Source organism: Schistocerca americana, chromosome 2 (assembly GCF_021461395.2).
Source record: "Schistocerca americana isolate TAMUIC-IGC-003095 chromosome 2, iqSchAmer2.1, whole genome shotgun sequence".
NCBI classification, from domain to species: domain Eukaryota; kingdom Metazoa; phylum Arthropoda; class Insecta; order Orthoptera; family Acrididae; genus Schistocerca; species Schistocerca americana.
In genome coordinates this window covers 1,116,735,785-1,116,760,807 of record NC_060120.1, presented here as the reverse complement: position 1 = coordinate 1,116,760,807, position 25,023 = coordinate 1,116,735,785, and the positions used below count along the sequence as shown (strand labels likewise).

General features: G+C 46.0%; 1 protein-coding gene across 1 annotated transcript in view; it reads right to left on the bottom strand.

The window, feature by feature from the left end:
* The window catches only part of LOC124594716 (glypican-5-like), a 378,800-nt gene that overhangs the window by 17,550 nt on the left and 336,227 nt on the right, over positions 1-25,023 (bottom strand). The window contains exon 8 of the mRNA XM_047133084.1: positions 15,890-16,046. Within this exon, the coding sequence (XP_046989040.1) occupies positions 15,890-16,046 (157 nt within the window). The remainder of the gene's footprint in view (positions 1-15,889; positions 16,047-25,023) is intronic.

Genomic DNA, 25,023 nt, shown 5'->3' with positions numbered 1-25,023 from the left:
CTATCAAGTAAATTATATTTCTCTTCCAAATCTCTTAGTTTTTTATGAGAAGCACTGTTTTCATTTGGTGTAAGTTCGTTCGGCAAATCAGTAAAAAGTGGATTCACATTTTCCAACAGTGATGATGATGAACTGCTTTGCTTTGCTAATGAATCATTATTTCTTTTCTTTTGCCAGTTCACACGCTTTTTAAATACTTTTGCTTTAGCTCTAGGCATTTTCACTGCGAAAAATGAAGCACTAAATACGAAATAACTCAACAACAACTACTTTCTTATATCACACTGTTTACAAAACAGTTCCGCCACAAAGTCAAAGAGTAACTTGAGGAAACCAGAGAGAAACATTTTCGGGCAACTAGTGTATAAATAGTCGCTGGAAACCGGGATATTTGAATTCATGTCACTTTAAAGGTACTGCCAAAAAGTTCATGGTCAGCCACGAGAGACGTGTATAACTAAAGCGCAATACCCGATCTCACAAATATATAAAAATAAAATAGTTATAATTGTAGTAGAGCTATGTATGATACGTCATTTTAAAGAGGAAACATGGCAGAATATAATACGCCAATAAAAAAAAATTCGATTTTTTAACCCAACATCCGATTCCGTATCCCCTTAAGGACTTAAAGAACGAGCAGCTTTTGTCAATTTCTGTTTATCCTGGAACATCCAGAAGCTGCTTAGTCTCCGGCTTATCCAAGTTTCTCCTATTAGGATGTTGTACATTGATTTTGTAATTCCTCGTTAGGTCTTTTGAAGCGTACGATCCTATTTCGTTGTTCTACAATGATTTTACAGCTCGTCGGTTAGTATTTTGGTCCCCAACGTAGACTGCAGAAAATACGACCCATAAACAGTGAAAATACGTTACCAGACAGAATACACTTTACAAAGCTCACAGAGACATGGGGTTTGACTGACGACTGTGGTCAAAGGAAGGGCTTCCAGTCCACAACTTGAAAACAGAAATAAAATTATGTGGGTCTGCACGCTTTTGTGATTGTTGTCGTTGGAGGTAAAATGTTGTAGCACGTTTCTTCCACAATCACCGTTTCGACCTTTCTGTTCAGATCTCCTCAAGGGTATTCCGGAGTTCCAAATTAGCAGAATAGTTTCAAAGACCAGTGTCACGTCCGCTTTGCAAGAACGCGCTCCCGACCCCCCCCCCCCCCCCCTCCTTGTATAAAACCTCCAGAAGTGTCTCAGTGTAGTCAGTGAGTCCGTAGAGGTTGATATAAGAGGCGTCCAATATGAGTAGCTGCGCTTTTGCATCCGATTTTGCCAAGGTTAAGACAATCTGTCCTTGGAATGTCTTAGTTAGTCGTCGTATAGAATACTTTCTACCTTGATTCTAACAGATGAAGCGGAAACGTATATTATTCGGAATAACGTTCAAAACTTATGTCATTATGATTTATTTATTTACTAACCACCATAAACTGATAACATCGACGCCATCAATAATGATTAATTGAAAACTAACAATTTCCTGAGAGTGTGGTCTTACGACAGAACTAGATCAGAAAGCATCCCATCGGTGACTGGCGACTATGGCGCGCAGCCTGTATCTCGTACTCAAACTCGTAACTTTTCGTACGCGTTCGTAAGTTTTCGTTAGTTTCAAGATTATTCTTTTGCTTATTAGGATGATCGACTTCTAGCATTGTAGTATTGTTGTAAAAAAGTATTCACCCGTAGGCTTCTCCTAATATCTGTATTGGAAAAGGCGACTTTTATTAGTGAATATTCCCTAAGTAAGAGGATTTGCATCGCGCCAGAACAACTGTGTTTTTGTTTCCCCTGGCACCTTGCAGTTGACGTGACGTGAGTTCTCCTGTCCAGCGCCTTGCACCGCCGCCCGCCGGCAGCGCCATTCCGGAGTTCCAAATTAGCAGAATAGTTTCAAAGACCAGTTTCACGTCCGCTTTGCAAGAACGCGCTCCCGACCCCCCCCCCCCCCCCCTCCTTGTATAAAACCTCCAGAAGTGTCTCAGTGTAGTCAGTGAGTCCGTAGAGGTTGATATAAGAGGCGTCCAGTATGAGTAGCTGCGCTTTTGCATCCGATTTTGCCAAGGTTAAGACAATCTGTCCTTGGAATGTCTTAGTTAGTCGTCGTATAGAATACTTTCTACCTTGATTCTAACAGATGAAGCGGAAACGTATATTATTCGGAATAACGTTCAAAAATTATGTCATTATGATTTATTTATTTACTAACCACCATAAACTGATAACATCGACGCCATCAATAATGATTAATTGAAAACTAACAATTTCCTGAGAGTGTGGTCTTACGACAGAACTAGATCAGAAAGCATCCCATCGGTGACTGGCGACTATGGCGCGCAGCCTGTATCTCGTACTCAAACTCGTAACTTTTCGTACGCGTTCGTAATTTTTCGTTAGTTTCAAGATTATTCTTTTGTTTATTAGGATGATCGACTTCTAGCATTGTAGTATTGTTGTAAAAAAGTATTCACCCGTAGGCTTCTCCTTCGGCCGGCGTGGGAACTGAAATCTTACTTACTCCCGACCTCGTGCTTTCTGCAGCACCGCTTTACTCACTGATCGTATCTAAGGAAGTGATATGAAATTGTAAAACAGGAAAATCAGGAAATAAAATGTGGCTTGGACATAAGGGGTACCTTACAAATTTTAAAACGGAGTTTTCCCGTGTTCATTCTGAATAAGTGAAGTTATTTTTGAAATTTTTGCGGTCGCTGTGGGTGGGCCGCCGTCATTGGACAGATAGCAAAACTAGAAGAGAGGGGAAACGTTTATAAAGATATTACACTCCTGGAAATTGAAATAAGAACACCGTGAATTCATTGTCCCAGGAAGGGGAAACTTTATTCACACATTCCTGGGGTCAGATACATCACATGATCACACTGACAGAACCACAGGCACATAGACACAGGCAACAGAGCATGCACAATGTCGGCACTAGTACAGTGTATATCCACCTTTCGCAGCAATGCAGGCTGCTATTCTCCCATGGAGACGATCGTAGAGATGCTGGATGTAGTCCTGTGGAACGGCTTGCCATGCCATTTCCACCTGGCGCCTCAGTTGGACCAGCGTTCGTGCTGGACGTGCAGACCGCGTAAGACGACGCTTCATCCAGTCCCAAACATGCTCGATGGGGGACAGATCCGGAGATCTTGCTGGCCAGGGTAGTTGACTTACACCTTCTAGAGCACGTTGGGTGGCACGGGATACATTCGGACGTGCATTGTCCTGTTGGAACAGCAAGTTCCCTTGCCGGTCTAGGAATGGTAGAACGATGGGTTCGATGACGGTTTGGATGTACCGTGCACTATTCAGTGTCCCCTCGACGGTCACCAGTGGTGTACGGCCAGTGTAGGAGATCGCTCCCCACACCATGATGCCGGGTGTTGGCCCTGTGTGCGTCGGTCGTATGCAGTGCTGATTGTGGCGCTCACCTGCACGGCGCCAAACACGCATACGACCATCATTGGCACCAAGGCAGAAGCGACTCTCATCGCTGAAGACGACACGTCTCCATTCGTCCCTCCATTCACGCCTGTCGCGACACCACTGGAGGCGGGCTGCACGATGTTGGGGCGTGAGCGGATGACGGCCTAACGGTGTGCGGGACCGTGGCCCAGCTTCATGGAGTCGGTTGCGAATGGTCCTCGCCGATACCCCAGGAGCAACAGTGTCCCTAATTTGCTGGGAAGTGGCGGTGCGGTCCCCTACGGCACTGCGTAGGATCCTACGGTCTTGGCGTGCATCCGTGCGTCGCTGCGGTCCGGTCCCAGGTCGACGGGCACGTGCACTTTCCGCCGACCACTGGCGACAACATCGATGTACTGTGGAGACTTCACGCCCCACGTGTTGAGCAATTCGGCGGTACGTCCACCCGGCCTCCCGCATGCCCACTATACGCTCTCGCTCAAAGTCCATCAACTGCACATACGGTTCACGTCCACGCTGTCGCGGCATGCTACCAGTGTTAAAGACTGCGATGGAGCTCCGTATGCCACGGCAAACTGGCTGACACTGACGGCGGCGGTGCACAAATGCTGCGTAGCTAGTGCCATTCGACGGCCAACACCGCGGTTCCTGGTGTGTCCGCTGTGCCGTGCGTGTGATCATTGCTTGTACTGCCCTCTCGCAGTGTCCGGAGCAAGTATGGTGGGTCTGACACACCGGTGTCAATGTGTTCTTTTTTCCATTTCCAGGAGTGTATTATCATGCCTCAAAGGTGGCATTCTGGTCCTTGTTTGCATTCCTCGCGCACCGTCGCCGCGTATTTACTTCCTCGACGGCGGGAGGCCACGAAACTGGAAGCCTATAGCCGCCTTCTCTATTCAAGTTAATATTCGTTCTTATAAATCTCGCCCGATTCTCAGAATTTCCTTCCATAAATGTTGCTTTCCTCGGCTAGCACTCGTACGTTGTTGAAATCCATATTTTGGCCACCTTTCTCGAGTGCTCCTTTCCCGCGCAAATCACACTTCGTTTTAACTGCCTGCGGCGGTCGTGCTGTTCAATACATCCTTTTCCAGTCCTTCCCGTTTCTTCTATGTGCACTTTGCCACACCCACACAAAGATTTTTATTTTGTTATGACGGAAACATAAGTCTTTATACAATTTTCCGAAGAATTACGCATATGCGGGCTATAATTCTAGAAACGAACGGTAGCGTAACAGAAAGCAGTTCCTCATCTTACTTATTCGCGTAATTAACGATATGTTGTTTGAAAACTTTTTCTATGGATAAACCATCACAGTCGTTGGCCTTGAGTGTCCTCTTAAAGAGATTCATCTGCAATTTCAAGCTGTTATTACCGTTGATACGGAAGGCACATGAAGACAGAGTGCTTAACAACGCTTGCTTCTCGATTGAGTACTGATACGAAGTGGCGTCTAGATACTTATTTGTGTTTCTAGGCTCTGGCTCTGAGCACCGTGGGACTTAACAGCTGTGGTCATCAGTCCCCTAGAACTTAGAACTACTTAAACCTAACTAAGCTAAGGACATCACACACATCCATGCCCGAGGCAGGATTCGAACCTGCGACCGTAGCAGTCGCGCGGTTCCGGACTGCGCGCCTAGAACCGCGAGACCACCGCGGCCGGCTTTGTGTTTCTAGGCTTTCTACACACTATGTCTAGACTATTGTTGGATCACCACATGTGGGAACAAGACACTGACATCATTCCCTACCTCCCTGGTGAAGTTCATTGTGTGATGAATCTATTTTGACACATTGTGGAATGTATCAAGCTCTTATTGTGTGTCATTCACATAGTAGAGACAAGTAGAAGGCTATAGTGGGGCACTGCTTAATGAATATTGTTCAAATTGTTGCATAAAAATGTCAGCTGCGACTGGCTATTAAGGTTAACCACTGGCAATACGAATTCTCATAAAATTTTACGTTCCACTTGAAACAGCTCGTTTACAAACATAATTCGATCAGGTCACGCACATACGGAACAGCTTCCTCCCCTCTGATCTCCATAGTACCTGCTACTGGGATACTCATATCATGTCAAAACTTACAAGAATGTCACTCATGTATATTTTCACCGTGCTCAATATTTCTAACAAATCTTTCGAGTAGTTCACAGAAGTATTTATCCTTACAACTAGACGTCTCAGTTTCCTCAATAAATGACTTGCTAAAAAGTAAGGTGAAGAGGTAATTTTAATATTTTAATAGTTTTCAGCAGACTCCTTTTTGTACGTTCGCAAGACCACATATTCCGACAGCTATTGGGGGGAGGACGGTTAGATTCTTGCTGACTGAGCCATTCGTTCTGCAGTCTGATCACAGATCTATCAATTTTCGAACTATTCTACTCGTCGGGTTACAAGCAATAATAGACTGAAAAGTTTCGCCCAATAACCGCACTTCTTCAGAATAAGTGCAGGCAAACTGCCTCTGATAAGTGAACGCGACACTGGTCTTAGACAGTGTTCAGCTACCTGGGAACACCAGGAGAACCTGAAGAGGATCCCAACTGAGGGGTCGAAAAGTCGATTGTGCAAGAAAAAACTGAAGAGGAAAATGATCCTGCCTAACCAAATAGAAGAGTTTACGTTCAAAAATAAATTACGTAATCCTGGAAATCTGAAAGTATTTGTATGGAGTGTAGCCATGTATGGAAGTGAAACATGGACGATAACCAGTTTGGACAAGAAGAGAATGGAAGCTTTCGAAATGTGGTGCTACAGAAGAATGCTGAAGATAAGGTGGGTAGATCACGTAACTAGTGAGGAGGTATTGAATAGGATTGGGGAGAAGAGAAGTTTGTGGCACAACTTGACTAGAAGAAGGGATCGGTTGGTAGGACATGTTTTGAGGCATCAAGGGATCACAAATTTAGCATTGGAGGGCAGCGTGGAGGGTAGAAATCGTAGACGGAGACCAAGAGATGAAACACTAAGCAGATTCAGAAGGATGTAGGTTGCAGTAGGTACTGGGAGAAGAAGAAGCTTGCACAGGATAGAGTAGCATGGAGAGCTGCATCAAACCAGTCTCAGGACTGAAGACCACAACAACAACAACAATCCTGGAAACAGCGGACGCTGAATGACTGGGAGGTGCTAGGAAAGAGAGTATGTCATATCTCAACAGCGACCCTTGTATACCCCGTAAGTCGAATAACATGATCACGTTAGGACAACACTAATGCAAAGGACTGTAGTTACGAAATGAAGTAATTTTCAAATATGAAAAAATTCTGTGTGCACTTGGAAATATCAACGCTTGAGAGGGTGAAGAAGGCGGCTGTTACAGGCTAAACCTGTAGTGAGAAAATTTTCAAATGTTTGTGAAATCTTATGGGACTTAACTGCTAAGGTCATCAGTCCCTAAGCTTACACACTACTTAACCTAAATTATCCTAAGGACAAACACACACACCCATGCCCGAGGGAGGACTCGAACCTCCGCCGGGACCAGCTGCACAACCTGTAGTGAGAGCTGGCCGTCTCGAATGCCAACGCCAACATTGTCTGTCCTCTTAATGTCAGAACTCGGCGTCATTACATAGCCTTCCGTTTCGTAGGTGGACACCTAATAGCTCGAGTAGTGTGTTTTTATAATGACAGATTATAAGATGAAACTGTCTTCCCGTTTTCCTTTTATAAAATGAAAAAAGACGAGCAATCTAGTCCCATTGTTACCAAAATGGATGGTTACTTCATTATGTAATAAATGCACCTTGCAGCTAGGTTACTGGGGCCAATGAAAATTGATCAAGTGAGGCTAAATCGCTTGAAAGGTTACTTGCCAGTGTGTTGAAGTTGGGAACAATGACATGCATAATAAAACTAAAACAGTCTTGACACAAAATTCTACTTGTTGGAATTAGCATTACCTGAAAAATACTACTAAAAATTGTAGACGTAAGTGAGACGAAAGTAGTGTGTCTAGCAAGTATCTAGAAAGCTTCATGTTAATGTGGTATACGACGACCAGTTTCTCAATTAGTGTACTAGAAGCTGCTCAGCAGTAGCGATAGACTGATTTAACGCAATAAGTACGGGGAATCCACAGAGTCGCGCTACGGTTTCAAAGTTTTAGGTATAGAGAATCGTGGTTTGTTGTAAAAGGTTTAGCAGCTCTCATACCTTTTTTTCCCTTTTGTCCTATGTTACGTATTTGACTTGAGGTGCATCAAAATGGCGACAGGCCAGAACAAAGTTCCATGTATTATCTGGTATGGAGAACCTAAATCTGTGACAATGGTACTGCAGTAATATCGCTGCCAGTATGAGAGGTCAACACCGGAAAAAACAAGCGCAATGAGTTGGTTCAAAAGCTTTAAAGAGACAAGCAGTGTCAAAGATTTTCGTCGAAGTGGAAGTGCGACTAGTTCCCAAGCGCGTGTTGACAGACTTGATGACTGAATTTCAATTCACCCCCAGCAAGTCAACTCGTCGTGCATCGCGCGAATTGCAGGAACGAAGAACGACTGCTCGTAACGTGTTATATTAGTGGTCACGTAATTTTGTAATACAGCCAAACGATCGTCCACTGTGGTATCCATCCGCGTGATCTATACTGGCCTCCATAGTCGCTTAGAATGACTTCTTGAAAATATACCCGTTTCCAGATGAAGTAACGTTTCACAATTCTGGATATGCGAGCCGCCACAACGTTGGGATTTGTGGCTCCTGACACCGACACCACACACGTGAACACATCCGTGATACTAAACAACAGTGTCTGTGTCATTAAGAAGTGCGATGGAGTAGTCGTTCTGGCACGCGTGCATGACGACAGTGAAAGCTTGTGTCGGACCTGGACTCCGACCCGCTTCACGCCAGCGGTCGCCTTAACGGCTTCGGCCACCCGTGCACGAATCATGGACAGACCCAAACCTCGATATGTCGTCGTCCTTGTGTCACAAGCTGCTCTCGCACGTTACGTATATTCCTCTACAGGGAGGACATATTTATAAAAAATCACGATGTTCTGTCTCGAATAGTTTCCCAGTTATGATTTTCGGAAATGATAGGGGAAATTTATGAATATCTCGTACGTTTCCCTTTCTGTGGAAGTAAAAGAAAAGCTACGAGGGACGTTCAGTAAGTAATGCAACACTTTTTTCTGAAAACATGTTTGTTTCTTGCAGGACTCTAATACACCATGTTATCCCGCATTCTTATGACTGCAAAACCCTGCTTCTCAACGCGATCTCTGTTCAATGCGACGGCCTTACGCCACCTTAGTGGCAGGGCCCGTGTGCCCGTGTGGCACCACTCTACTCGTCGACGTCGACGTCGACGTCGAATCCAGCGTCTTGCTGCATCAGTAACCTCCGTATCATCCACGTACTGCTTCCCATCCTTCATTGGTCTGGACAGACGGAAGTCGGAAGGTGCGACATCCAGGCTGTAGGGTGGATGAAGAAGAACAGTCCAGTGAAGTTTTGTGAGTTTCTCTCGGGCGCAAAAACTTGCGTGAGGCCTTACGTTGTCATTAGAAGTTCGTTGGAATTTTTGTGGCGACGAGCAAGGAGAAGTTGTTTCTTCAGTTTCGTGGGGGTAGCACAATACACTTCAGAGTCGATCGTTGTGGCGTGATGGAATATTTCAAACAAACTGTCGCCATGATTTGACGGGCTGAGGGGTGTGGGGGTGGTGGTGGTGGTGGTTAGTGTTTAACGTCCCGTCGACAACGAGGTCATTAGAGACGGAGCGCAAGCTCGGGTTAGGGAAGGATTGGGAAGGAAATCGGCCGTGCCCTTTCAAAGGAACCATCCCGGCATTTGCCTCAAACGATTTAGGGAAATCACGGAAAACCTAAATCAGGATGGCTGGAGACGGGATTGAACCGTCGTCCTCCCGAATGCGAGTCCAGTGTACTAACCACTGCGCCACCTCGCTCGGTGAGGGGTGTGGCGCCCAACTTCTTCTTCGGAGGATAGGTGGGGTGGCGTCACTCCTTACGTAGCCATATTGTCTTCGGTTCGAAATGATGAACCCATGTTTCATCACGTGTGAAGATGTTCCACAAAAAATTTTCACGATCAGCCTCGTGACGGTCGTGCAACTCCGCACAGCTGATCCTTCATTGCTCTTTATGGTCTACTGTTAGGTGGCGAGGAACCTGGCGTGCACTCACCACTGCGTACTCCAACTGGTGGACGGCTGTGTCGACACTGCCAACAGAGACTTCCAGCTGACCAGCGCGCTGTCTGTGATCCATCCGTCACATCGTGTAAGAGTGTCCCCACGTTCCAGCATGGCAAGGGCGATAACTGTATCCGGCCGGCCAGCACGCGGAGGGCCGGAGAGGCTACCCTCAGAAAATTGAACATACGACTCCAGCGCGTTCGTCTCTACATAGGAGCAAACGAACGTCTCCTTCTCCACGGCACAAGTCTGCGCACCCGGGAGGAGCTCACAAAGCTTCACTGGACTGTTATTCTTCATCCGCGCTACAGCCCGGATTTGCGACTTCTACCTGTTTGGCTCGCTGAAGGATGCACTCCGTGGGAAGCAGTAGGTGGATGTGTAACGAGGTTACTGATGCAAGAAGACGTTGCCTCTGGCGTCGACGAATGGATTCGTTCCATGTGGGCATACAGGGCCTCTCGGTAAGGCCATGGTATTGAACGGAGATTATGTTGTCAAACAGGGTTTTGTAGAAAAAAAAAAGCAGCGAGGAATAATACGGTGTATTAGAGTCCTGCTTTCAGGAAAAGCTCGCCCCTCGCTGAAAGCTTCGCGTGAATGTTGCACATGAGAACCATTTTCTAAACTACTACACTTGGAGCTGCTTAAGCACAGCGATGAATTCCAGTGTACACTCGTTTCATTTAATGGGCAGAGAGTGTCTGTAAAGTTCCATTGTGATTTAAAAAAATCGCAACTGGGAAACTATTAGAAATACAGAATCGGGGTTTGCTGTAAAACGTTTAATCTCTTATAGTTTTTTCTTTGTGCTTTGTTGTGGATTTCTCTGGGGTCCATTAAAATAGCGACTGGTCAGAAGGAGGAGCAATGTGTAGTGTGGTATGCAGAACGTAAATCTGCGGAATTATCGACACCAGAAAGGGAGGGCACCACTGCAAAAACAAACATAATGAAGTGGTTAGGAAACCCACAGAGACGGGGAGTGATAAAGATTTCCGCCGAAGTGGACGTCCTCCTGTGTCTCAGGCACGTATTGTCAGAGTGCAAGCAGCACTTCGACGAAGCCCCCGTAAGTCAATTCGTCATGGATCAAGCGAAGTACAGGTAGCATAAAGCATTAGATAAGCTATTATGCCTTTAGCATACGAAGTGCAAATGGTCGAAGTATTACAAGGAAACTATCGCTGTTTGTGGTATGGATTCACGTGTTCTGTTCTGGCCTCCAAGGTCACTATTTGAAAAAGTGCCCGTTTCCCGATGTAGTAACATTCTACAATTCTCGTCATGTTAGTCGTCACATTAGGATTTGGGGCTCCAAAAACCCACACAACGCACGTGAACAATTCCCTGATAGGGATTTTATTTATTTATTTATTCGTATAGATCACATGCAGTTTAAAATTACAGGTATATAACATTAGTAATACTATGTATAACAGGAATATGAAAATACACAAACTACATATAAAACTAACTAAATCTCAATATCTAGGTTCTTAATCCATATAAGAGCCGTATCATCAGCTTTTATGAGGTCGCTCCAACTTGCCTGGTACGAGCGTAAGGGGCATCCATCCCTAATGTGGTTGATTTCAGAGCCCCGCAGTCACAAGCCGGAGACTCTGCAGCACACCATCTGCAATGAGAGTCTGCGCATCGGCCGTGCCCAGTGCGAGCTCTGCTCAGTATGACCCACAGCTTCCTGTCGAGTTCTGTGCCAGCAGTATCACAATTACACTTTCTGAACAACTCACGCTCTTCAGGATTTTCAATACGCTGACAGCTTTGGTCCCACAGGTCTCTCACACCAGTGTTACTGGCATCTAGTTCTTGTGCTTGCCGCAGTGGAGGGTTTCTTGAACCGAGTCTATTTCGTCGTAAACTTGGTATGTCTTCCTGAATGGGTAATTCCACGTTCTCCTTCATCTTGCGGTATTCCCTAAGCAAGGCCTCGCTTCTGCAGATTGCGAGTGGATAGATGTTACTCCTCAGAGGAAGCCAGTAAATCGGTGTTGGTCCGATTGCCCCTCTTATTAACCGCATAGTGTGGTTCAACTGGACGTCGATCAAGTTTGTGTGGCAGCTGTTTAGCCACACCGGGGCACAATACTCGGCTGCTGAGAACACCAGCGCAATGGGTGATGTGCGCAAGGTATCTGCAGAAGCTCCCCACGTCATTCCACACAATTTTTGAATAATACTGTTACGAGTTTTTATCTTGGCAGCAGTATTTTCAAGATGTTTTCTATATGAAAGGGTGCGGTCAAGGGTGCCACCAAGGTACTAGGGGTACTTGTTACGGCAAAGAGTGTTTCCGTTAAGTTTCACTCTGAGCTCCGCATTACCTAGTTTGTCTGTCCGATAGAATGTAAATACTTCAGTTTTACTTGTACTGGGTTTAAGTCGCCACTTGCTAAAATAGGTGCTCATGAAGGCTAGATCTTCTGTGAGAATTGTCTCCGCTCATCCTAGATACTTGGTTTTACAAGCAAGAGCGATATCGTCTGCGTAGCAGAATTTTGTTGACCTGGTACTGGCATCGGAGCTATATATGTCTAATAATAGGGGCGCTAAGACGGATCCCTGTGGTAGACCATTACTTAATTTCCTCTCCTTGCTCACATTTTCTCCCAAGTAAACACGCATATATCTACCCTGTTTGATGGAGAAAGAATAAGTGAATTGTTGCCATAGCTGCAATAATGAATGGTAATACAAAATGAAATGTAAAGAATCGATTTAATGTTGCGTTATCAACAGCAAACCTCCCTTGTTTATCATGGTATTGATGAGAGTTACTGTTTTCCGGCATCGGATTGTTTTCGGTAATTTTTACACCATGCCTTCTCTCCATACTGTGTCATATGCTGCAGTTAGGTCTACGAACGCGACAGATGTCTTCACCTTTTCTTGGAAACCAGCCTCTATGAAAGTTCTTAGGGCCATTACTTGGCCGAAGCAACTTCTCTATGGCCTGAAAACCCGCTTTCTCAGCTGGAATACGTTCCAGAATGAAGCCGCTAATTCTGTTATAGATGAGCCTCTCCAAGAGTTTATAAGTGCAGCTCAAGGGGGAAATTGGTCTGAAGCTTTGCGGGTGGTCAGCTGGTTTACCTGGTTTCAAAATTGCCACTATTTTTGCTTTCTTTAACTCGATAGGCAATGTTCCACTATCTGGGATGTTGGAGAAGAAGCGGATCAGCCATTTTTTTCCACCATTACCCATGTTTATCTGAAATTCCGAGTATATATTATCCACACCATGTTTAGTTTGTTGCAAGGCCTCATCCAATTCAGCCAGTGTAAATGGTGAAGAGGAACTGGCTTAGGTTGGGCACTGTGCTTTTAGAGAGGTGAGATCTTGTTTTATTTTAGAAGTATGCTCACGGGATGGTCTAGATGTTTCAACTATATGATTAGCGGTTTGGTTATTTGGAATACCGGATCTCTGCCCGGGTTTATTGAAGGCTCCGCCAAGCTTACGCAGAAGGCTCCGTGCCTTTCTACTTGAATGTCTGAAGTTAACATTTCCCACCATCTCACACCATCGCACTCTTCTAGCAGCGTCAAAACATTGAAGGAGGTCGTCTGCAATATCGCTGTCGCCAGTTTCGCTATACTGTTCATTAAGTTGTCGCAATGCTCAATCCAGCCTGGTGTATATTCCTTTCTGTACCCACGAGGGATTAACTTCTTAGTAGCAGTAAGAACAGCCACGACGAATCGAGGGTAGTTTTTAGGTTCTGGTGGAATAAAATAGATATATTTATGTAGGTGGTCAGCAAAACTCCGCCAATCAGCCCTACGGAAATTCCATGCGGGTCGTGGTACAGATCTCGCTACTGGGACGGAGAGCCCCATATCGAGGATTACTGGACAGTGCTGGCGGCGTGGGAGATTAGGTATGACCTTTCTGGATACAGGCGCTGGGCGCCCTTTGCAGTCCCGGAACACGAAGCAGAGCTCCGGGTTGTAATCTCTTCGCCAAGCGGACGATCTGAAAGTTCCCAAGTCCTTGGCATAATAAACCAGGTATAGATTTTCATTTTCAGCCCAGTCGTTGAGTGCAACACCACACTCGCTGTCACATGCATAGTTCCAGTGACGGTAGTGACTATTAAAATCTCCAGCATAAATCGATGGAAGGGCAGTAACTGGCAGGACATCCAGTGGCGGTGACACATTTGGTGGCTTGTACATATTGTTTATAATTGTCTCCTCCAGTTGCATAGAGACATAATGGATATCATTTTCCGTATTTGTCGAAATGAGACGAGCATGCTCGACATTGCGCCTTACATAGGTGGCCACATCATAAACACTGTGATACGTAGCACCCATAAGATCGTAGCCACGGATCCTACCTCTTCTACGCAGATCTTCCATAGTTGGAGAATGTGTTTCCTGGATTAGAACAACGTCAGTATCATTATCTGCAAGGAGTTTAGATAGGTACCCGCTTTTACCTCGGCTAGTACTTTCTATATTTAAATGGCTTATTGGGATTGAAGGGCCAAGTCTTTTAATCAGTTGGTCCTGTAAGGCTCCATTTTTAAAACTTTTTGATTTCGATTTGTCTGCATGTCTGTAGCCAGGAAATTCAATATCTAGTCTGGCTGCCTATTCATTCTAGATCATTTAGCAATAGCCGGGGTGCACGTGTAGTATTCGACTACGGACGCGAGCTAGTGATAGGGAGAAGCTTAACTTTTGTTCTGGCCTGATGCACGTTAGGGTCACAAAACCATTTTTCTTCGCCCCAGAAAACCATAACGGGAAATGACTACCTGGAAGTAATGACACATTTTCTGTTACTGTAGACCCAAGATGTGATGTCGTCAAACTCGGATGCGACCATCATGATGCTGTAAATAGAACCTGGATTCATCCGAAAAAAATGACGTTTTGCCATTCGTGCACCCAGGTTCGTCATTGAGTACACCAACGCAGGTGCTCCTGTCTGTGATGCAGCGTCAAGGGTAACCGCACCCATGATCTCCGAGCTGATAGTCCATGCTGCTGCAAACGTCGTCGAACTGTTCGTGCAGATGGTTGTTGTCTTGCAAACGTCCCCATCTGTTGACTCAGGGATCGAGACGTGGCTGCACGATCCGTTACAGCCATGCGGATAAGATGCCTGTCATCTCGACTGCTAGTGATACGAGGCCGTTGGGATGCAGCACGGCGTTCCGTATTACCCTCCTGAATCCACCGATTCCGTATTCTGCCAACAGTCATTGGACCTCGATAAACGCGAGCAGCAATGTCGCGATACGATAAACCGCAATCGCGATAGGCTACAATCCCACCTTTATCAAAGTCGGACACGTGATGGTACGCATTTCTCCTCCTTACACGAGGCATCACAACAACGTTTCACCAGGCAACGCCGGTCAACTGCTGTTTGTGTATGAGAAACCGGTTGGAAACTATCCTCATGTCAGCTCGTTGTAGGTGTCGCCACCGGCGCCAACCTTCGGTGAATGCTCTGAAGAGCTAATCATTTGCATATCACAGCATCTTTCCTGTCGGTTAAATTGCGCGTCTGTAGCACGTCATCTTCATGGTGTAGCAATTTTAATGACTGGTAGAGTACTTAATCTAACTTAAATTAACTTACGGTAAGGACAACACACAAAGCTTTGCCCGAGGGAGGACTCGAACCTCCGACGGGGGGAGCCGCGCGTACCGTGGCAAGGCGCCTGAGGCAACGCGGCTACCCCGCGCGGCTCCGGCAAGGTGATGCGCCCCCATATAGGAATTTTAACTTGCCGTATATGCTTAATGACACATTTCCGAAGGGATGGACGGGTCCCGACGTCACGTCATTACAATTCTTTTTGTGCAGTTGCCCCAAGGATCGCGTGTACTTATCACCAATCAAGGAAATTGCTGCTCTTCGTGCACGAATCGGGCAGTCAGAACTGTTGATGCTGCAGTGCTGACATGAAGATGGGCAGAACTGGAGTATCGGCTTGACATTCAACAAGCGACGAGTGGGACATTTACTGAAATTCCATCATAACGGAAAATAGGTTTGACGGCTGCTAAAAGTTTTACAACGAGCCACGGTGCTCTGACTCTGATAGTTCCCAAGTTATAACATTTGAAATTATAGCACGACTTTATGGACACCCCGTGTACGTTTCGTTTTCTGTGAAAGTGGAAGAAGAGTTACGACGTCATAGTGTGTGGGGTGTGTGGTAAAATGTGCGCCGCCAGCTGACGTGGTCTCGGCTGCAGCCGGCGCACACTTACCGACTGGCTTCTCTCCGGAGCCGGAGCCCTCTCCCCTCCAGCCGTCCTCCGGCTCACTGTCCCAGCTGCCACGGGGGTCTCGGTCGCCGCCGCTGCCCTCCACGTAGCGGACGAGGGACAGCGCCGTGGGGGCTTCCGTCAACTGGCTGACCACCACCTGCGCACCAGCCGCACGTCAGAAGTCGTCTCCTCACTTCAGCTGCTAACCGTCACAACTTGATAACATTAAATAGCAACCATTTTACTTAAACAGGATGTTACAAAAAGGTACGGCCAAACTTTCAGGAAACATTCCTCACACACAAATAAAGAAAAGATGTTATGTGGACATGTGTCCGGAAACGCTTAATTTCCATGTTAGAGCTCATTTTAGTTTCGTCAGTATGTACTGTACTTCCTCGATTCACCGCCAGTTGGCCCAATTGAAGGAAGGTAATGTTGACTTCGGTGCTTGTGTTGACATGCGACTCATTGCTCTACAGTACTAGCATCAAGCACATCAGTACGTAGCACCAACAGGTTAGTGTTCATCACGAACGTGGTTTTGCAGTCAGTGCAATGTTTACAAATGCGGAGTTGGCAGATGCCCATTTGATGTATGGATTAGCACGGGGCAATAGCCGTGGAGCGGTAGTTTGTATCGAGACAGATTTCCAGAACGAAGGTGTCCCCACAGGAAGACGTTCGAAGCAATTGATCGGCGTCTTAGGGAGCACGGAACATTCCAGCCTCTGACTCGCGACTGGGGAAGACCTAGAACGACGAGGACACCTGCAATGGACGAGGCAATTCTTCGTGCAGTTGACGATAACCCTAATGTCAGCGTCAGAGACGTTGCTGCTGTACAAGGTAACGTTGACCACGTCACTGTATGCAGAGTGCTACGCGAGAACCAGTTGTATCCGTACCATGTACAGCGTGTGCAGGCACTATCAGCAGCTGATTGGCCTCCGAGGGTACACTTCTGCGAATGGTTCATCCAACAATGTGTCAATACTCATTTCAGTGCAAATGTTCTCTTTACGGATGAGGCTTCATTCCAACGTGATCAAATAGTAAATTTTCACAACCAACATGTGTGGGCTGACGAGAATCCGCACGCAGTTGTGCAATCACGTCATCAACACAGATTTTCTGTGAACGTTTGGGCAGGCATTGTTGGTGATGTCTTGATTGGGCCCCATGTTCTTCCACCTACGCTCAATGGATCACGTTATCATGATCTCATACGGGATACTCTACCTGTGCTGCTGGAGCATGTGCCTTTACAAGTACGACACAACATGTGGTTCATGCACGATGGAGCTCCTGCACATTTCAGTCGAAGTGTTCGTACGCTTCTCAACAACAGATTCGGTGACCGATGGATTGGTAGAGGCGGACCAATTCCATGGCCTTCACGCTCTCCTGACCTCAACCCTCTTGACTTTCATTTATGGGGGCATTTGAAAGCTCTTGTCTACACAAGCCCGGTACCAAATGTAGGGACTCTTCGTGCTCGTATTGTGGATGCCGTTCTCCAGGGCTGCATCAGCGCATCAGGGATTCCATGCGACGGAGGGTGGATGCATGTATCCTCGCTAACGGAGGACATATTGAACATTTCCTGTAACAAAGTGTTTGAAGTCACGCTGGTACGTTCTGTTGCTGTGTGTTTCCATTCCATGATTAATGTGATTTGAAGAGAAGTAATAAAATGTGCTCTAACATGGAAAGTAAGCGTTTCCGGACACATGTGCACATAACATATCTTCTTTCTTTGTGTGTGAGGAATGCTTCCTGAAAGTTTGGCCGTACCTTTTTGTAACACCCTGTAGAATAAAAAAATAGTTCAAATGGCTCTGAGCACCATGGGACTTAAGTTCTTAGGTCATGAGTCCCCTAGAACTTAGAGCTACTTAAACCTAACTAAGGACATCACACACATCCATGCCCGAGGCAGGATTCGAACCTGCGACCGTGGGGGTCGCGCGGTTCCAGACTGTAGCGCCTAGAACCGCTCGGCCACCCCTGCCGGCACTTATAGAATATACAGGATGTTTGTTTTAAACTCTGGCAGTTAAATATCTCGTGAACGACGCATCGTACGAGAAAAATGTTCTCTGTAAAAAGTTAATGTTGCGAAAGGGGACGTCTGTCTATACAGTATCTCGCCACCTCTGAACCACCCTCCTGCGAGGGCGGAGTCAGTTCTGTATTTTCAGGTGGTCTACGCCGAAAAAATACTTACGGTTTACTAAAAACTATTGTTTTCAATTCGTGGTAGATGGCGCTGTAATCGACAAATATGAAGTGGGCCTGTTTTTGCAATTACAGTCTGATGCATTTGATTCTACGTTCCATTTACAAGGTAAATATAAACCTTTGTGTTCTAACGGTTGATACTAATATTCAGACGTTACTTGAGAGTTACAAATGTGATTGTACAGTACAAATACTAGATATAGACATTGAGATTTCTGACAAATAAACTAACTGACCGGTAACGTAGCTTTTTGTTCTCTAAAGGATTGACTGTGGTGAGCCCGCAGAGAATCGGAATGCTTTATTTCGGTGGCCATCCTCGAACAACGCCAGCACAGTGGCTGGTTTCGATGTGCGTTTCCACCCAACCACCGTTAACTTCGCGCTGGCCGGTGAAATACAAACCAAGACCATATGTCCATGAAGCGATAGTGAAAGGATATCCAGATATTGAAACGGCTTACAATATCGCACTATCAATCAAATTTCCAAAATTAAAGTAAATGCATAGTATAAATATGAATTGTTAGAACACAAATGTCTACATTTAGGTAGTAAATGAAATGTGGAATCAGACGCGTCAGTTCTTAATTGCAACGACAGGCACACTTTGTATTTATCAGTCACAGCGCTATCTACCGCGAAAGTAAAACAATGGTTTGAGTAAACAGTACGTATTTTTTGGCTTAGGATCCGAATATGCAGTAAAAACGGAGTTTCCCGTTGAAAAATAGAAACTGACCTCCCCCCCCTTCCTGCGCAGGATGGGTGCTTGGGAGGTCGCCAGTTGTGGTAGAGACAGACGTACCCGTTATCAATATTAACTTTTCACCTACAACATTTTGCTTGTATGATGCGTCGTTCACGAGATACTGAGTTATCTGAAGTTAAAACGAACACACTGTAGCTTCATGATGACCTGATTCTGGTGGTGAAGGACCCTGTAAACAGAACGAAAAAGAGAGAAATTGCAGTAGCTACAAAATATCGTCTGGCAGTATTTAGTTTAAAAAAAACAGTACTGAGAGAAAGCATTGCGTATATGGCCATTCATATATGTTCTGACTGATTATTTGGGACTTCTAGTGCCTAAAATATGGTCATGGAACTTAAAAGTTTAGTTTTATTTGGAACAAACTTTTAGTTATGACTAGAAAACTCTGTAAGCGCAGGAACCTTTCAGGGGTGATACCGAAGTCGAGGAGTGATTATAATACCGCATTGTCTTGTGAAGAGGCAAGTTGGGGATGAGTGGGGGGTGGTGACGGTGGTGTTGGGCAAGACTTGTTGGACAGGAATAATCAATACATGAAACACGCTACGTTAGTAATAGAGGACGAGTTGCATATTTAAAACGAAAAATGGTAGAGATTTTAGCACATGGGGAAGAGGATAACAGACAAAAATAACTTTCATGTTTGACACAGGTCAGACTCCGAACATAAAGTTTGATCTCGGACTCTCCTCGGGCATTAAGGCACATTTTGAACCTGTTACTCACGCTGGCCACCAAACTGTTGAGGAGCCTTGGGCGATATTGTCCCGGTCTTCTTTCAAAGCGGTTTTCAGTTCTTGAGCATTTCGAGGAGGGGTGTTTGTTGAGAAAAACCTCTGCCAAGAGCATCCCAGTCATCCTCTATAGGAATTAGGTCCGTGGAGTACCCAGGCCATTCTATACGCTCAATACCTTCGCTTTCCATGTTTCCGACATCTCTGCGCTCCTACGTGGACTAGCATTATTGTCCATAAACAGAGAGTCGGGATCTATCGCACCCCTAAATGGATGGAGATGATCCAGAATAATTTCCTGTCAGTACCACTATTGTGTGACGGTACCTGTCGCAAAGGCATTCTGTGATGTGCAACCTGTCCCCCTCTCTCTCCACACTTGCCACAGTTTCGTCGGAGAACATAACTCTGAACCGCCGTTGATGACCCCAATTAACGTGCTCGCTACCCCAAATAGTTCCTTCTCGACGATGGCGTGATTGAAGTCGGATGCACTTAACAGCCATCGAGCATACAAACCAGCCTGATTTGATCGCAACGGATCACGAAATCGTTGTGGCAGACACATGAGTCCTGGTAGCGCTTCCAAGGTCTGCAGCCACCTGCCTAGATGTTTGTTCCTTTTCGTCACTAGGGCTACGTATCGGCCTTCTTGCGGTTCATCCGTCCACAACGGTCGGTATGCTTTCGCATAACATTTCCACCGTCACTGGCCTTTTTAAATGTCGAGGTGGCACTTTTGAACAAACGCATTACTCCAGAGGTTGAAAATATCGCTACAGTTGTAAGGTTCTTTTATTTAAGACACGACCGGTTTCGGGCTCTTATACGCCCATCTTCAGGTGTCGTAACTTGTTTCTGTGACTCCGAGCGCCGCGGTGGACCCACCTGAAGATGGGCTAACACCACAGCCGCCTAACACACCCATAGTACACCAGCATATCGAAGATATATATCATAGTAACTGACACCAAATGAATATTTATAATAATAAAAGAACCTTGCAACTGTAGTGGTATTGTCAACCGCTGGTATAATGCTCAGTTGAGGATGCTCGTCCAACAGGATTGTTTGTAACGCATTACCGTGGCCACAGCAGTGACACTTGCACCGGCTTCGAGAAGTCCGGCTGCTCGTCCACGATCGTAAGCATTCACATGATGTCTTGCAGATTTGTTCCTGTTGCTGTACCAAGTGGAGTGTCGCGCTAATCGGTTCCACAGCCACCTTCGTCGAACGCCGTACTCCATGAAGTGTCGAGTGCACACAGAGCGTTCGTAAACAGGCTTCGCTGCAATTAACACGTCCCGACCTCTGCATTTCCTTTTAGTACTGTTAGTCGGGTATTCTGTAGGAATCGTTGGTTGTTCCGTAGAAACTGGCAATTGTTTCTCGGCAAGTGTCAGTCGTTTTTTAGCACTTGTCATGCAGACTATCATCATTATCGTATGGCTTTTACTATACATTTAATTAATTCCCTTAGCTTCATTCATTAACCGACGACGGAAAATTGCCATTGTCTCTTGAAAGTAACCACCCCAGCACTCACCGTAAGCAAATTGGAGAGATCACAAAAATCCACAACCACAAAGTCTGGGCACGTTGTTGCATGGGATCTTACCGAGAAAGTAACGTGTGCCTCCCACCCGTTCTCCCAATTCACATCATTTATCACTCACATATATTTATTTTCCAGATTCTCGACTGCACTTACTGGTCAGAACATTATGATTATCCACATAACAACATTCTAATACGCATTTTGGAGAACAGTTGCAGTTCGTCACGCAATCCGTCAGGAAACGGTTGGAAGTGGAGGCTGTCAGATGATCATCCCCAAATGAACCACGACCTGTAGACTATGTGGAATGTTTATGAGCTCTTTAGCAGCACTCGATGATATACCAGATGTATTAAGTACAGTTGACATGTACCATAGGCGTGCACCATTTTCAAGTTCTCGAGTACATGTAATAACGTAAAAACGGTGTCCTACAATCCTCTCCCCTTTGTGTGCGTGTACATCAGTCATGAGCCGCCCTGTGCGCTGCTGGATTCCGGCAGCAGTCTTCCCTTAATGAGTCGGTGGTACTCCCGATAACGGATCATTTGTATGTTTCCCAATTTATAGCCTGTAGCTCGAACTTGTAGAACTGGTAATGGTCAAGCTGTTCCTTTGGTAGGATCCATGTGCATTTCTTGTCACTTCGGTGAATTTTCTTGGCCCATAAAGGTGTCGGTGGCGGAGGGTTTAAGCACCGACCACTTCAGGTGTGATTTCGTAGGCAAAGTGAGATTCGTTTTGGATTAGGCCCATGCGAAATTTTATTTTGGATTTCGTCTTGAGGTTAACTTTCACTTGACTCCATTCTAGGAGGGCAGCTCTTTGTAATACCAGCGTTAGGCCTACTGCCGCAGTGTTCGAAGTTGCACACTTACCTCCAGACAGGTTCTCATTAAAATGTTGATGGTTCCCAGGAAGTATTGACAGATAAACCGGGTGTGACGTCGAACTGAATATGGGATTTTACATTCCGACCGTCTTCCAGTCAGGCAGTCACCCTCACGGCTGTCTCCACCTACACTAAGTGAACAAAAGTATCCGGACACATGGCCGAAAATGACTTATAAGTCCGTGGCGCCCTCCATCGGTAATGCTGGAATTCAATATTGTGTTGTCCCACCCTTAGCCTTCCTGGTACTCTCGCAGGCATACTTTCAATCAGGTGCTGGAAGATTTCTTCGGAAATTGCAGCCCATTCTTCACGGAGTGCTGCACTGAGAAGAGGTATCGATGTCGGTCGGTGAGGCCTGGTACGAAGTCGGAGTTCCAAAACATCCCAAAGGCGTTCTGTAGGAATTAGGTCCGGATTCTGTGCGGGTCAGTCCATTGCAGGGATGTTATTGTCGCCTAACCACTCCTCCACAGGCCGTGTATTATGAACGGGTGCTCGATCGTGTTGAAAGATGCAATCGCCATCCCCGAATTGCTCTTCAACAGTGGGAAGGAGGAAGGTGTTTAAAAAATCAATGTGGGCCTGTGCTGTGGTAGTGCCACGCAAAACAACAAGGGGTAAACCCTCTCCTTAAAAACACGACCACATCATAACACCACCCCTCCGAATTTTACTGTTGGCACTACTCACGCTGGCAGATGACGTTCACCGGGCATTCGCCATACCCACACCCTGCCATCGAATCGCCACATTGTGTACCGCGATTCGTCATTCCACACAACGTTTTTCCACTGTCCAAACGTCTAGTGTTTACGCTCTTTACAGAAAGCGAGGCGTCGTTTGGCATTTACCGGCATGTTGTGTGGCTTACGAGCAGCCGCTCGACCATGATATCCTAGTTTTATCACCTCCCGCCTAAATGTTATAATACTTGTAGTGGATCCTGATGCAGTTCGAAATTCCTGCGTGATTAGCTGGGTAGATGTCTGCCTATTACACATTACGACCCTCTTCAATTTTCGGCGGTCTCTGTCAGTCAACAGACGAGGTCGGCCTGTACACTTTTGTACCGTATGCGCCACTTCACGTTTCCACATCACTATCACATCGGAAAAAGTGGACCTAGGAATGTTCAGGAGTGTGGAAATCTCGCATACAGACGTATGACACAAGTGACGTCCAATCACCTGACCACGTTCGAAATCCGTGAGTTCCGCGGAGCGCCCTATTCTGCTCTCTCACAATGTGTAATGACTACTGAGGTCGCTGATATGGAGTTCCGGGCAGTATGTGGCAGTACAATGTACCTAATACGTAAAAATTATGTTGTTGGGGGTGTTCGGATACTTTTGATCACATAATGTAGGATGAAGGTATTTCTGAGTTGGTATATATAATGCTTTTTGAGGGGGTTATAAGGCCGTCCACCTCGCGATATGCATCATCGACAATTTTTAGTGCCTAAGAATAATTGGGGGGGGGGGGGGGGAGGTTGTGACCCATTTTGTACTACCGTATCATTAATAGTAAACTAATCTTGGCGTCTGTCCCTCTTTCTGGTCTAGACGGTTGTTTTCCATGGTTTTCCACGGCCTACTATTTTTTCCGTTTTCGATTTCAAACAAGCACATTGCCAGATTCCCTTTGCCGAATAATTCAAGGCGGCCACTGCCTTTTGCACTGACTGGAACTGATATGAATTCAACCAAGTGCCCTTCGGCCTTTCTACCGAGAGGCAGTTCTTTCTAAGGTTACTCGATTCCATGATCGGAGATCTGAAGTTCAAGCGTGTGTAGGAGGATGCTGTCATTTACAGTGCCACCTTCTCCGAGCATTTGGAGCACTTGCGACTTGTTTTGGAGCGTCTGAGGCAAGTGGGCCTGTTAAACCGTCTAATGTTGCCTTAGCTCGTAGTGAGGCATCTTTTCTCGGGCATTTAGTCCCGGCTTAGGGGGTCAGGACTGGTCAGTCTAGGACCAGAGCATTTAGTTTCTGCCCTCTTAAGACTAAGAAAGCGGTAGCCCGTGTCATTGAAATGTTTGACTTCTTCCGAAAATTTCTTCTGAAGTTTTCTTTGTTAAGTCTGTTGCGAAAGAAGGGAGAGGAGGCTGTCTTTGATGTGCTTAAGATCACTTTGAGTAGTTCCCATGGTCTGGCTGTTCCTGACTTCAGTCAACCCTTCGTGGTCCAGGCCGACGCTTCTAACTCAGGGGTTGACGCCGTTTTTCTTCAGGAGCAACGTGCAGAGCAGAGCTCCCAGCCTGTGTCTGTATGTGCCCGTCTCCAGCTGAGAAGAAATACTCTGCTTATCAGTTGGACGCTCTGACTGTCCTGTTCGCGTACTACCTTGAACACCGGGAATTCACACTTTACACTGACAACCAGGCCCTTAGTTGCGTTCTGGTTCGTCTGCGTAAAATTAGGCGTAATGCGAGGTTGGCTGCCATTTCAACGTGTGCCACTTCAGGAGGTGCGATAACGTTGTGGTAGATACCTTGTGCAGAATATGCGACGTGTAGGAGGTGGTAGGTCTCCTTAATTCAGTGCTTGCCACGCTTCCAGTATTGTTTGCTGATTCTGCGCAACGAGAACAGGATCCCAAGTTGGGCTGCATCAGGGAGAAGTTGAGAGTGGGTCATCAAGTTCCTGAGTATGAACTACAGAAGGACATTCTCTGCCAACGCGATCCCTGGTATGACGATCTTAAAATGTGTACCTACGGCCCTTGTTCCGGCTGTTTTCAAATATTATCAAAATTCTGTTGTGGGGAGCCATCTGGGGTATATAAAACTAGCCACAAGGTCTGTGAGTCCCTAACTTGGCACAGTCTGTATCTTGATGTTCCACAAAGGGTTAGTGTCGGGAATGCAAGATGGCTAATCCGAGTTCCGATGGGCATAGGGAGTTGCTTCAATCCACTCAGAC